This window comes from Xyrauchen texanus, chromosome 5 (assembly GCF_025860055.1).
Source record: "Xyrauchen texanus isolate HMW12.3.18 chromosome 5, RBS_HiC_50CHRs, whole genome shotgun sequence".
In the NCBI taxonomy this organism is placed as follows: domain Eukaryota; kingdom Metazoa; phylum Chordata; class Actinopteri; order Cypriniformes; family Catostomidae; genus Xyrauchen; species Xyrauchen texanus.
Window position 1 is genome coordinate 18,185,699 of NC_068280.1, and position 15,388 is coordinate 18,201,086.

At 45.3% G+C, this 15,388-nt stretch overlaps 1 protein-coding gene across 4 annotated transcripts in view; it reads left to right on the forward strand.

Moving 5' to 3' along the window:
* The window catches only part of LOC127643436 (zinc finger protein 827-like), a 158,980-nt gene that overhangs the window by 43,144 nt on the left and 100,448 nt on the right, over positions 1 to 15,388 (forward strand). For all 4 annotated transcript variants that reach the window (XM_052126186.1, XM_052126187.1, XM_052126189.1 and 1 more), the window contains exon 5: positions 13,895 to 14,116. In XM_052126186.1, coding sequence (XP_051982146.1) covers positions 13,895 to 14,116 — 222 coding nt within the window. The remainder of the gene's footprint in view (positions 1 to 13,894; positions 14,117 to 15,388) is intronic.

A 15,388-nucleotide genomic window follows, 5' to 3' on the forward strand; every position in this document is an offset into this window, starting at 1 on the left:
AAACAAAAGAAATGAGTATGGGAATGGAATTAGAGAATAGAGGAAGAAGAAGAAGAATTAAGTGAAAAATAGAAGACTAGTGCTTTTAGAGTTCCCCCGGCGAAACACACACATGGGGTGACCTCTCGCTGACCTCTGGCATAATTGGCCTATCATTTCTTTGGACTGCCTGGTTCTCCCATGAGTTTTAGACCAATCCGCTTTGATTTTCCTCCATGCTGACACAACTGTAAGCCATCCAGCCATGATTTGGAGATGAAAGCTGGAGAAGTGCTTTGAAATGCGGGGCCCTGCACATGCTTACTGGACCTAATTCAATAATGACAGTTTACACATTGTCTCCTTCTCTGTGACAAAGTGACACAGGTGTGACTGACTCTGGTCATGGGCGAATGGACCAATGCAATTCTGGGAGATGTTGAAATAGTTGAATACAAGAAAAAAAGAGTGAGAAATAGAGTGTGTTCTCATTCACATTGTTTTTGTTTGTACTTTGTTAATTTTCTCCTTGTTGACCAAGCAGTGGCTTTACACATGCTCTGTGTCCAATATATGCACCTCCTTACTATACAGTATGCAAAAAGCAGTATGTGTAATGAATCAGAATATGCAGTATTCATTAAATGGTTGGTGAACAATACATGGATGACCTACTGCATCTGCTGAGATTCTGAAGAGTGCAACCACTGGACACTTTGCTTTCCCATAAGGTCACAGGAGTTGAGTAGCTGTCAGATTCAATACATTACATTTAAAAAGAGGAGAGAACAGCGAGTCAGGCAGCTCTTTTTACGTTTAAGTGCTGTAGATACCAAGAAAGTTGTTAATTGTGTTTAAATTGTAATTGTAAATTATTTTCATGGTTGTTGATAGTATATGCCTCTGCCACAGGACAATGCACATGTTTCCGGGTGTATTATGTTAAGGAATGTATTTATACAGGGTTCTGACGGTCATGAAATACCTGACAAAACTAGTGACTTTTAAAATTTAGTTTTCCAAGTCTTGAAAAGTAATGGGAATTAATACAATCTTGAAAGTTATGAGATTTCTATTTTGAAAAATTATACTATTTGTGCTCTGTTCTAAAATAATTAATTGGCTGCATTAGTCTTTGGTGCATTGGAGTTAAGCTTGCTCGAAAGCCATAATGATGTCCCATTGGTGAGCGAAAAGTTCTTTTCAATTAATCGTTATCGAGTGATTCATTAGCGAATCAATTCTAAATTCAAATATTTTTTATAAATCTGTCAAAGTTAGCATGTTTACACATGCGATTAATTAAACAAGTTTAATGCATTCATTTTTCTTAATCACGATTAGCGCATTTAATATTAATAGGGCATACACCAGCATGTGCACTGGTCGGAATTGTGGGGAACTTTTGCTATGTGTCTGCCCTGGACACATAGGGGTGGGCAATATGACCAAATCTTATATCACGATAACGATATGTATCAGAATATTGTAAATGGTTTCTGGAAAACGTATCGGTTACCTAACGTAACCTCGGTTCTCTCTAGATGAGGGAACGAGTATTGCGTAAGCTAGCTTACGCTACGGGAAAGATTCATCTTTTCTGAGATATTGAAGCCCAAAAATTATCCTTAATTTTTGTATCCATTGTCAACGCAGTGCGGCAGCTGCAGACCTTGAGCGGGCTAGCTAGCGAGCTCATAGGTTGCTCTGCGGCAACTGCTGCAGCCTATAGATGAGCTTGGGCGAACTCGCATCCAATGAGAGGCGTCCGCGCGCTCACTGCATCAAAGCCCGCCAAAAAGGGTGTGACTTGAGTGCATATAAGTGTAGTGCGTAGGCTGGAACCCTGGTTTTCATTGACTGAAGCGAAAAGTCGCTCGTGGCGCGAGCACGGCCGGCTACGCAATACTCGTTCCCTCATCTAGAGAGAACCGAGGTTACGTTAGGTAACCGATACGTTCTCTTACGAGAGGTTCTCTCGTATTACGTAAGCTAGCTTACGCTCACGGAACCCATTGTCAACGCCGTGCGCGCCAAGCATCCACTGTATGAGCCCCAGGGAATTAAGGGGGACCCGGGGAGCCCTTATGAGTGGGGAAATAATATTTGGCCGGCAAGAATGCGGGTCATTGATTGTGTAATACATAAGCACATAGTGGGAAGGGAACGACAGAGCGGCGGTGCCGGTCTGTGTGGAATGTGTCCCATCAGTGCAGCTCACCAGGGGAGCTGTAGCGTATTAAACCGCTAGTAGTTTTGCCTGCAGAGCGGGCACTTCCATATTGTAAAATCTGACAAAGGTGGAGGGGGAAGTCCATCCCGCTGCCACACATATGTCGTGAATGGAAATCCCGCTGGACCATGCCCACGAGGATGCCATGCCTCTAGTGGAGTGAGCCCTAATGCCCAACGGGCATGGCCGGTCTTTTGACGCGTATGCAGCAGCAATAGCGTCCACTATCCATCTAGATAGTGTCTGTTTCGAGGCGGCGAGACCTTTGGTGCGCCCTCTGAACGAAACGAAATGCTGCTCAGAGTGTCTGAAAGCGGCGGAGCGCGCAGTATACAATCTCAGTGCTCTGACCGGGCAAAGGAGATTGGCGTCGCGTTCGCTATCGGGTGCTGGCAGCGCCGATAGGGAAATGACCTGTGCTCTGAAAGGAGTACTGATCACCTTGGGAACATAGCCGTGTCTAGGCTTTAGAATGACCTTGGAGTCACTTGGTCCAAACTCAAGACACGCAGCGCTGACAGACAGCGCGTGAAGGTCTCCCACACGTTTGACTGATGACAGGGCAGTCAGAAAAACGGTTTTGAGTGAAAGGTATTTCAAATCCAAGGATTGAAGTGGTTCGAAAGGGGGGGCTTTCATAGTTTCGAGAACTATAGAAAGATCCCAGATAGGAACCGATGGGGGGCGCGGGGGGTTCATCCTTCTAGCTCCCCTGAGGAAGCAGATGACCAGCTCGTTTTTACCCCATGACTGGCCGTGCAGGGGTTCAGCGAACGCCGCAACGGCCGCCACATACACTTTGAGCATGGATGGGGATCTGCCCTTATCCAGCAGCTCTTGTAGAAATACGAGCAGCGACGACACCCCACATGTCCGCGGGTCCAGGTCTCTGTCGGTGCACCATTTTGAGAACACAGACCATTTTGACGCATAGAGTCTTCTCGTGGAAGGGGCTCTAGCGTGTATGATGGTGTTTATTACTCCTTCTGGCAGAGCGACGGGTAGTCGTTGATCACCCACGCATGCAGCGGCCCAGCGCTCTGGGTGGGGATGCCAGATTGTGCCGCGAGCTTGAGAGAGGAGATCTGCTCTCACTGGGATGGGCCACGGCGCTGTCAGTGACAGCTGCGTAAGCTCCGGGAACCATGTCTGATTCTCCCAAAGCGGGGCTATGAGGAGCACCAAGTGACGCGTTTCCCTGATCCTCTGCATTACCTGTGGCAATAGCGAGAAGGGAGGGAAGGCGTAAAGCAGGCGACTGGGCCAGTCCTGGGCCAGCGCGTCCTCGCTTTTTTCGAGAAAAATATTGGGCAATGAGAGTTCTCTTTGGACGCAAAGAGGTCTATCTCTGCTCTGCCGAATAGGTGCCATAACGTCTGGACTGTTTGAGCGTGCAGGGACCATTCCCCTGGGGGAATATTGTCTCTGGACAGTCTGTCCGGGCCGTCGTTCAGGTGGCCTGGCACGTGCGTCGCCCTCAGCGAGCGCAGGTGGCACTGGGACCAACTCAGTATGCGTTTCGTCAGATGGAAGAGGTTCCTGGATCTGACACCGCCCTGACGGTTTAGGTAGGATACCACAGATCTGTTGTCCGAACGGACCAGGACGTGGTGACCCTGAATGACCGGGAGAAAGCGCACGAGCGCGTACTCGACCGCTATCATTTCCAGACAATTTATGTGAAGGAGCTTTTCCTGAACTGACCATAGGCCGAAAACCGGAGAGCCCTCGCAGACCGCGCCCCAACCCGTGTTGGACGCGTCTGTCGAGATGACTTTTCGGCAAGATACAGCTCCCATTGTCACTCCCCGCTGATACCATTCGGCCACTGTCCAGGGCTGCAGAGCTGAAATACAGGTCTGAGTCACCTTGATGGGCTGGCGGCCTGTGGCCCAAGCCCGGCGAGACGCCGGGTGTTTAGCCAATGCTGAAGCGGGCGCATGTGCAGTAAACCCAGCTGAAGTACTGCTGCGGCTGAGGCCATGTAACCTAGCACTCTCTGGAATTTCTTCAGAGGCGTGAGGCTGTTCATCTGAAAAGATGAGGCTAGTCGCTGAACACAGCGCGCGCGCTGTGTAGATAAGCGAGCCGTCATTGCCACGGAGTCTAGTTCTATTCCAAGGAAGGAAATTGTCTGACTGGGCTGTAGTGAGCTCTTGGTCCAATTGACTGCAAGACCCAAACTGTTCAGATGGCTGAGGAGAACTGCTCTGTGAGACAGAAGCTCCATATGTGACTGTGCCATAATCAGCCAGTCATCCAAATAGTTCAAAATTCACAAACCCTGACTCCGCAGGGGTGCGAGCGCCGCATCCATGCACTTCGTGAAAGTACGGGGTGCTAAGGACAGGCTGAAAGGAAGGACGGTGTATTGATAAACCTGGCCGTCAAAGGCGAATCTCAAGAATGGCCTGTGACGGGGATTTATCTGAATCTGAAAGTATGCATCTTTCAGATCGAGAGAAATAAACCAGTCCCCCTGGCGGACATGCGCGAGGAGTTTCCTGATTGTAAGCATTTTGAACGGTCTTTTTGCAAGCACCTTGTTCAAAACCCTGAGATCTAATATGGGTCTGAGGCCGCCGTCTTTCTTGGGAACAAGAAAATAACGGCTGTAAAGCCCCGACTCGCTCAGAGAGGGTGGCACTTTATCTATGGCCCTTTTGCACAGAAGGCTTGCTATTTCTGAACGAAGCATGCACGCTGCTTCCGTGTTCACAGTGGTTTCGAGCCGCACTCTGAAGCGAGGAGGGCGGCGATCGAACTGTAGCAAATAGCCCTGTTGTATTGTGCTTAACACCCACTTGGATATCCCTGGAATAGCTTCCCACGCTTTGAAGCGTAACGCTAGAGGGTGAATGGCCAATTCGCTCTGATTGCTGCACACAGAGCGCGCTGAACAAAATGTGTGAGCACGTTTAGTGTGTTTATGCATGATTGCTCGCAGACAGCATGAACAAGCTGTTTTGTGAGTGACTTCCCGATTGGAATGAATGGGGAAAGAGTCACATCTGTTACGTGATGCGCAAGCATAGTCATGGGCACGGGACTTACACACAGAGGAATGTTTGCTGGCCGTGTAACAGAGCGGGCAGAGAATGGGCGCGCGCACGCATTCGTGGGCGCATTTATTGACTCTAGCGCTCGAGAGGTTCATAACCGCTTTATGTGAGCGTGCTCTGGTGGGTACACGAGACATGCAGTGCTTGTGTGTAGAGGTGAACACTGGATTGTGGGCACATTTTCTACACATAGGGCTGGTCGTGTGACAGAGCGGCCAGAGAATGGGCGCACGCACGCATTTGTGGGCGCCTTCATTGACTCTGATGCTCGAGCGGTTCATAACCGCTTTATGAGAGCGTGCTCTGATAGGGGCACGGGATGTGTTATGCTTGTGTGTAGGGGTGAACACTGGGTTGTGGGCACATTTTCTACACATAAGACATGTTTGCTCTTTACAAGATTTATTTGGGTCGCCGTGAAAACGGCGTTTGAGTGCAGGCAAGCGGGCAGTGTCACCGGCTTGTTGGCTGCTAAATTCACCACTGCAGTAGCCTGAGAGAAGGGGACTGACAGGGGGCGAAGCTTTGACGGTGGTCCGGCCGCGGCGGGACTGAGCCGTCGTTTGTTCAACACAGTTAGGAAGACTTCGGCTGCTTGGGTTTCAGCGTTACCTTAGATCGAGGCCCGCCGGGGCGGCGGTCTGCGGCGGCTGTCTGAGCGCGATCGAGGGCGGCCGCCCTGTCGACGCTGAGAAGTCTGAGTTTGTTGAACTGGGCACTGTGAAGAGGCTCGTGCAGGAGGCTGATCATGTGAGCGGCCTGCAGAGGAGCTAGCGCGACGCGGCAGGAAGAGGTTCATGGCTTGGGTGGCTTTCTGGACTTCTGAGAAGCGGTCAACAATGCCACTCACCGCGGAGCCGAAGAGACCGGTCGGAGAGAGCAGTGCGTTGAGGAACGTGGAGCGCTCTGCTTCTCCCATGTCGGCTAGTGTTAGCCACATGTGTCTCTCGGTCACAGTCAGCGAGGCCATGCACTTCCCTAGAGCTTGGGCTGCAGCTTTGGTAGCGCGAAGGGCGAGGTCTGTCGCGCCAGTAGATCAGTAACAGCCTCTGGGTGCCTGCCTTTCTCATCCCACTCCGAAGAAGGTCTGCTTGTAGGATCTGTAAAATGGCCATTGAGTGCAGAGCAGATGCGGCTTGGCCGGCGGCGGAATAGGCGCGCCAACATAGGCGGAAGTCGCTCTGCAGGCCTTAGACGGGAGCACAGGCTTGGAACGCCATCTCGCGGAGGGCGGACAAAGGTGTGCTGCTACCGAGTCCTCGACCGGGGGGATGGAGGAGTAGCCTCTCTCAGTGGCGCCGTCCACCGACACGAGAGAGGTGGAGACGTGGGAACGGGACCTGGCTGAAAAAGGAGCGTTCCACGACTTTGCAAGCTCCGTGTGTAATTCCGGCAGGAAGGGAGCAGCCCGGGCCGCGGGTGTAGAGCGGCGATGGCTTTGAAGAAAGCAGCCGTCGAGTCTGTTGGGTGCCTGCTCAGGGGGCGGTGACCACTCAAGCCCGAGGCGGTCGACGGCCTGTGTGAGGAGGCGTGTTAACTCCCTTCGACTCCGGCGCGGGTCCTGCTGGATTCCTGGGCCGAGGAGGAGGCTTGGGAGCCTGACCACTCCTCGCTGTCCGAAGCCATGATGGAACAGCGGCCCTTATCCTCCGCCTCGTCATACGAGATTGCAGCAGTCGCGGCCGCTCGGCGGCAACTCGCGGCGTCCGGGGCGGGGAGGGTGAAAGCGATGCTCGAGGAGAGGCTCCGGCGAGGCAGTCGCTTCAACCACAGTTTCCGGCAGCCTTTGTGAGCGGCGCTTCTTCCTGCGTGGCTGAAGGTAAGGCGGCGTGGCGGTTTCTGCTTTGAGCGCTCGAGTCGAGCCCGCAGGGTCGACATCGGTAGCTCCTCGCAGAAATCGCATCCGCCCTCAGTGAGGGCGAGCTCTGCGTGCCCCAGTCCCAGGCAGAGAGCGCCAGATGATGTAGCGGTCTCCTGTGCTGAGAAGGGCGCGACATGAGGCGCAAGTGGAGCGAGGCATCTTGAAAAAGACGCTCGTACTCTTTTGTGAATAGTTCGTGAGAACTAGCTTGCTGAATAAAAGGATACGTCGTCGGATGGCGTAGCTCGCAGGATGGCTGAAGGTGGCTGAGACGGCCGGCTTCTTCTAGCGCTGTCCACGCTTGCTTGATGCCCCTCGAACGGCGACGCGGCTTCCAGGTCAGCGATGTGAAGAGCTTCGCTGAAGAGATGAAAATCAGGGTTCCAGCCTACGAACTACGCTTATATGCACTCAAGTCACGCCCTTTTTGGCGGGCTTTGATGCAGTGAGCGCGCGGACGCCTCTCATTGGATGCGAGTTCGCCCAAGCTCGTCTATAGGCTGCAGCAGTTGCCGCAGAGCAACCTATGAGCTCGCTAGCTAGCCCGCTTAAGGTCTGCAGCTGCCGCACTGCGTTGACAGTGGATACAAAAATTAAGGATAATTTTTTGGCTTCAATATCTCAGAAAAGATGAATCTTTCCCGTAGCGTAAGCTAGCTTACGCAATACGAGAGAACCGCTCGTAAGAGAACCAATACAAATTGGTTAAAATAATAAATAACCATATTGTGATTCCTGTTTTTGGGAAATCTAGTCTACTTTTTAAATGAAATCTAATTCCTCTTATATAATTTTCTCTTTATTTAAAACTCTTTATTCAGTTTTAAATCAACCATAATACTCAATTTCACATTATGCCACATTTCAGTCTATGTTGTTGACCAGTATTATTATAAGGCCAGTATTATTATAAACTTTCCTCAAGAAACTGAAGATTTTTTCAAAGCAATGTCACAACGAAAATAACACGCCTTGCAGAAAATTAATTTTAAATATATTTATGAACACTTAAAAAAAAAAATAACTGAATGAATGCAGAGCGCATCTTTTAGCTTTCATAATATTCTTTAGGGTAGTTCATTTTAAGGTATTAAAAAAGATTGTTTGTATTACCACAAGCGATTATCATCACGCGACAGTTTGCACATGAAATTTTTCTAATCTGTGACAGCTTTTGTGAACCAGATTTCTCACTTGTTTTAATAACAAGCTCCCCTTCGTTTCCTTAACTTTTCTTTTGATCACATCAGCAAAAATTCATCAAAGATGAAGATATACAGATGTGCGGTGTAGTCAAGCACACCTCGGCATGTTAAAGAGTTGATCCAGGTCACAGAATGAGATGTTGTTTACAAGTGCTTTTAGTGTGGATTTCAAAGCAGCACTTGATGCTGGTGTTGACACCCTGACACAAATCAGGATTGCAACTGCACGATTGCTGAATTAAAGCATTATGGAGGGTGAAAGTTTAAGAGATTTAATACCCATTGCAATGAATATGCTACCTGTGGGTGGACTAGTGATTTAGCGTCACATTTAATGTTATTTGGTGCTATTTTAGTGCATTTATATATTTAGAGTGTGGAAGGCTTTTATTTTGAAAAATATTAATAAAGCATTATTGTTACATATTGTTTTGTTTTCTTTCCTAAGAAGGAAATAAAAGCATTTTGACAGGAAAATAAGTATATAGAGTAAAATTTCAGCACGTTCAAAATCTGTGATTAATTGCGATGAACTATAAAAATGATCTGATTAATCGCAATTAAATATTTTAATCAACTGAAAGCTCTAGTTTTTATAAATCAAAGACAAAATCCTTATCCAGTAATCACAAATGACTTGACAAAGCATGGAAAACGCATGGAAATTCATTGTGTAGGAACCCTGATTTTAATACACACCTACATACGTTAAGAACATACTTTATTTACAGTCGAGAAGTATTCAGAATTCAGAACACATTCTGTAAGTATGGGACTTCAGATGTAGATACAGAGTTTTTCCAGCCATTTCACACATTCACAATCCAGCGCTTCCTCTCATAAGTGGCCCCTGCTGCAATCAGCATACAGCAGTGTGTAGCTGCAACCTTGCAGCTGCGTGTAGCAAAGCCTGCCTAACCAGACTGTTGGCTGTTGTTGCCCCTTAACCTGACACTTTAAGCCATCCTCGGAGTGAGCGGTGACCAATTGTCAGAGCTGGGAGCAGAACTGCATGACAGAGGTGGAAAGCTAATGAAGTGGTCCAAGAGTGGGCAGCCACAACAGAGTGAGAGGTGACAGGGTACTGGACAAGCGCCCAGCAGAGAAACGAATCAGCCCACAGAGATGAGGACAGGAGGAGGAGGCAAAAAAACTGAGACCAGGTGACAGCAACGGCAGATGACAACCTCACCAGTGGGAGCAGAGATAGCTCAATGTTGATGTAACACTGACCGGGTACATCACTCCAGTCACAGAAAGAGAGAGAGAGAGAGAGAGAGAGAGAGAGAGAGATAATTGAGACAGCAGTAGAGAGAGAGAAGGCAGCTGTTCGGTGGGCTGTTAATGTGGAAATGTATACCCCTTCTTTAAAAACCTGGATGGGATGCTGGTGTGCTGGTGCTCCTTGTAGGCTTAACTGTAAGTTAACCAGCAAGACTAACTTGGTCAACCAGCATCACTAGAAAGAGCATGCAGATCAATCAGCTTGCTAGATCAGCACTAACCAGCAAAAACCAGGCTTGGCCATCATTTAAATTGATGCTGGTCTTTTCAGCAGGGTAAGACCTCAATGGGAGCTTTATGAGAGAAATAAATGCTTAAAATGAGATTATGACAAGATGGAATCTGAATGATAAAGATAGACACTTGGTATCATCCTTTATGAAAGTCTAATAAAACAGTAAGTAAACAAATATGTTCATTTTCGGTGAGTTTAATCTTGGTATTTTGGAGTCATTCGTGACTTATAAAGGAAAAAATAACAAACTTGGCTGGCGGATTTAGCTAATAAATTATTCAGTGCTCACTGTAACATGAATTCGAATGGAAATCGTGCTCTATTTTTAGCAGCTAACCGAAAGGTCACCGGAGTGGTGTGACTTTGTATCTCTGCACTCACATCTCCAGCTTGTACTTTTCTGCATGTCTTCGAAACAAAGGGCATGTGTGCGTGTGCCGCACGCCCCGTCTCTGTCTGATAGGACACGCGACCCAACACGCTCTTAATTAGAGAATGCCCTTCCAGGTGCTGACTGGACTACGCTAGGTCCATCCGCTGACATCTGACTGGTGACATTACCAGCCGGTGCCACCACATACAACACCCCACCGCCACCTCGCTCACTGCCTGCACTTGAGATATGAAGCTTGCAAACTCTCCGAATCCTGTACCGTAACCCTTTTCTACCTTCAAACCTGTTTAGGATGCACGTCATCATTATTCAGAGGCATTGGCATGAAGTTTGGTTCACCCATGCAGATTGATGAGTGGGGTCAGCACTGTTGTGGATGGTGAATGTACAGGATTTTGGGGTGGAGGGGAGATCAGATGACTGCCGAGGAGAGTGCGGTACAGACTGGGGTGAGTGATCACTGCTGATCTGTAAGAGAGATGAAAGGAGCTGAGAGTGAGGGAGGCAGGGAAAAGGATGGGTAGGCACTTGCAAGAAAAAAAGACTGGCTGTAAAGGAGAGCAAATGTGATACTGAGATCAGAGACAGGTGGAACAAATTTTGGCCAGTGACTAGCCAACTAATCAGTCCGAAGGAAGGCATTAATTAGGTTCACTTGACCCTAAACAGACACCTTTCTAAACCCCAAAGAATACTTTGTTTTTACGTGTATGCTAGTGTGTGCATAGAGGTGCATGGCATACATTTCGGGTACGCTAGCACTGTACTCGTGCGGCCCAATTTTTTTATGCATATTCTACGTATGCCCCTGAATTTGATTGCATTAATCACTTCAACACTCACAGTTGGGCAATTGCTTTCAAGAAATATTGCAAGTTGTTGCAGTGTTGGTGAGCATCAAGAGACGAAGGTGAACACAACAACCATGAAAATGCACATCATGAGCACATGTATGAGGTGGCCAGGAGATACCTGCATTTGTTTAACTCGAGTCTGAAAGACTATAAAGGCTTTAATGGGTCTAACTCCTGAAAATAAATAGTCCAGTATCGCATGGCAGTCGTAGTGTTCATATGTCGATCTCCTGTGTATGCGCATGCACACGTCAGATGGAGTATAGTTTAAAAGGCTAAAGCGATCAAATCATATGCATACATTTGATCGCTTTAGCCTTTCAAAGAACCAAAGTATACTTTGGGCTTAAGGGGGAGTTTACATGAGACCTGTTTTTAAGATGAATGGAGCATAACGAAATTATACAGAATGCAGGGGTCACAAGATGCATTTATTTATTTTTTAAGTTGGACTATTTTAAGCTTCACAACTTAAAAATACAACGCTTATGGTAGGACACTCAAAAACAATGTGAAATGAGACGCAATGGTCAAAGTGTATATGGCTGTAGTGGCTGTGCTTTAAAAGGGATGAATTTAAAGGCACAACTTTTTTGAGAGGGTTTTTCTGTGCAAACTGCAAAACTACCACACAGCATACTAGTTAAACCGCCAAGACTAAAATATATAATGAAATCAACAAGAAATAGTCATCCTCACTAATCCACCATTCGGTTGTTGGGAGAATAGTCAACTAGACAATCATTGTGCATATTATAAAGAATAGGTTTTGTTAAAAGTAGAGGAAAAAGGCCTGTGTGTAAATTTTAAACAAGGAGATGGTGTTTGAGATGGAACCAATGCCTTGTGTTCTTCTACTGGCACTGTGGCACCGATAGGAAGTGGCTCCATGTCTTAATGTTAATTATTCATTGAAGTCTGATTAGAAATGGCCCACTTTTACAGCATAGTGAGTGAGAAAATAAATGGTTCTTACTCTCATCAGAATCTATGAAATGGGCAGAGTGAGCTTTGTAATGCTGAAGAAACAAATCAGCACCAATCCTCTTTTGTTTTTCTTTTGTTGTAATGAATAAATGTCAAATGTAAATTTAATTTTATGCTTAAATACGAAACTAAATAAATACACTGTTAGATCTTCACACCAGATGGTTTAAGCAGAGCATGTTCTTTGTTTTCATAACACAGCAGTGCCTGTAAAAAGGCCCCTCTGGTCTTTCAAATAATTCTACTGGTCACATCATCTATACTGAATCTGCAAAGATGATTAGCTTATTCCTTCTTCATCCATTCTCCATCTTGTCTCATTGATGATCCCTTCCTTTTAATATGGAGCCCAGATCCAAAGTCAGCCTGCTTCAAATTCATCATCAGTGGAAGCAAGTAAAAAAAAATAAAAAATCTTTTGCATTGATGCTGAAACTTATTACCATGCGGTCATAAAAATCCACAACATTAAAGTACATTATTTAAAGGTTCCCCTAAAAATGTACATTATTTCGTGATTTACTTACAATCAAGTCATTACACAACATAAGATAGCTTTGGCTTCAAACTTGGCGCATAATAACATGTTGAACTAGGTTTGGCGTCAATGAATCGAAATGGTTTGCCATCAATGGTCTTGTAACCAGTGCTGCATAGATTAATTCTAAAATGTAATTTGGCACTGATTATTTTGATAAATATCTAATCATTCATTTAAAATGTATTAAGTAGCAATTAACACTCCTTTCTGTAAACACTAGGAAACATAAAATCAAATGGAAACTTGCTATTTGTCAGTTGCTGACTAAAAACATGCTTGTATTTTTTAATTTGAAAAGAATTGTTGTTTTTTAGGAAACTAGGAATAGGGATTAGACTTTTTATTAACCAGTTTTGAAATCAATTATGAGAGAATGTCTCTAGTTATTATGTAGAGAGGATATATTTTCTGCTCATAATTATTCATAAGAAGGTGTGGCCTTAACCTAAGACATTTGCTTTTTCTGCCATCCTGAAGCATAGGCTGAAGTGCGTTTGCAGGGTGCGAAAGCACAAAGTTGCATGTGACCTACCCTCTGAATTAATTTTTTTTACAGAACGGTGTCTAGAATTATGGACAGGTGGACGAGGTCTTGTTTCAAATGCATTATTTTCGATGGAGGGTGACAGTACAAACAGTTTAGCATTTATTTGTGCTATTAATTTAGAAACTAAATTTAAAATGGAAACCAAATGCCCTGTGTGTATTTGTGGATTGTATTAAGCAATTTCAATGCAGTGTATTAATTTTGTTTGCTACTGTACATGCACACATGGATAGATGTTACATAAAATAATATATAAAAAAAAAACAGGGCGCTCAGACCGTAATCCATATGTAATCCATAAAAATTTAACTTTAATCTGTAATGTAATGTTATCCAATTACAAGTATTATATTTTTGTGATCTGATTACGTAAAACAGATGTAATCCGTTACTACCCAGAACTGCTAGTAACTGAACTCAACACGTCAATTTGGATAATGGATATGTGGAAGCGCAAATTAAATTTGATTAGCGGAGGGAACTATTTTCAGTAAATAGCAATTCAAATTTTAGACTGTTAGACAAAGCTGTTGTATGCCGCAGAAGACTTACAAAATTGTCATATAGACTATGATCATATGACAGAGTTTTTATTTTTAGGTAAACTAATCCTTCCTTCAACTAAGCCTTTGTGTTGCGTATTGCTGTCAACAAAAACATGAGTGCCAGAAAATGGTTCAAAACCCTCTGTTCTCCTTCTCTTGCCCCACAGCAGCGAACCAGAAGGAGGCCCTAAAGGGTCCATTCTGTGTGAAGGAGGAGCCCCAGGCGGAAGAGCCCCTGAGCTCTCAGAGGGGCTACAGTTTCTGCCAAGAGGGGCCTCCAGGGGCCACCAAGCCACGAGAGGAGGGCAGTCCCATGTTGGGCAAAAGCACCATACTCAGCCAGGACATCAACGTCAAAGTGGCCTCTGAACTGCTTATGAAGCTTTCAGGTCAGCAGATGTATTTTGTGTCTATGTATGCTATTGAGAAAACTCAAAGGCCAGAGGACTGAGTGAGTGGGTGTGTGAGGGAGAGATGTATGTGCTTTATATTTTGTTTCTTGCCTTCTACGATTATCTTAAGGTCATATTTAGAGTAAACGTCACATTATAGGACTATTAAGGTTACAGGAAAATCAACAAAAGATTATAAATCGACATCATAAATATTAAATGTCTATAAGTTATGTAAAATGCACAGGATACCACTGTCAAGTCACCATAAAATCAATCATTAGTTTATACTTGGACTTATTTGTATGTGAAAATACATGACAGTCCCTGAATACTAATATATCTATCTATCTATCTATCTATCTATCTATCTATCTATCTATCTATCTATCTATCTATCTATCTATCTATCTATCTATCTATCTATCTATCTATCTGTCTGTCTGTCTCAGCTAGATTTCTTTTCTTCTTTTTCTTTTATTTCTTTCTGTTCTTTTCTTTTTCTTTCCCTCTCTCTGACCTGCTGCTGTCCATTCTACCTATACTACATCACACACTCAAATGTTATTTGGGCAGAAGGAAGAGGGTCAATTCCTTTTCATGTCGTTCAGTCAATGTGCTTTTTATCCTGGGCAGTCCTCTGCCAAAATAAACCCATTGATTGCTCTTTTGTGCAACTGGTCCAATCTTTATCTGAACTCCATAGGACAAGGGGATTTCAAAGTTCAGGACTGAGAAGTACTCTTTTGCATCCGACCTGTACACTTTGCTTACATGTACACTTACTGAGCACTTTATTAGGAACACCTGTACACCTACTTATTCTAATCAAGCGATTATCTAATCAACCAATGCTATGGCAGCAGTGCAGTGCATAAATCATGCAGATACGGGTCAGGAGCTTCAGTTAATGTTCGCATAAACCATTAGACTGAAGAAATTTTTTTATCTTCAACTGTGGCAAAGATTGTTGGTTTGAGTATTGTAACTGCTGATCTCCTGAGATTTTCATGCATAACAGTCTCTAGAGATTACTCAGAATGGTGCCAAAAACAAAAAACATCCAGTGAGCAGCTGTTCTGCGGACGGAAATGTCTTGTTGAAATGAGAGGTCAATGGAGGATGGCCAGACTGGTTCAAAGACAGAAAGGCTACGGTAACTCAGATAACCACTCTGTACAATTGTAGTGAGCAGAATAGCATCTCAGAATGCACAACACATCAAACCTTGAGGCGGATAGGCTACAACAGCAGAAGACCATATCAGGC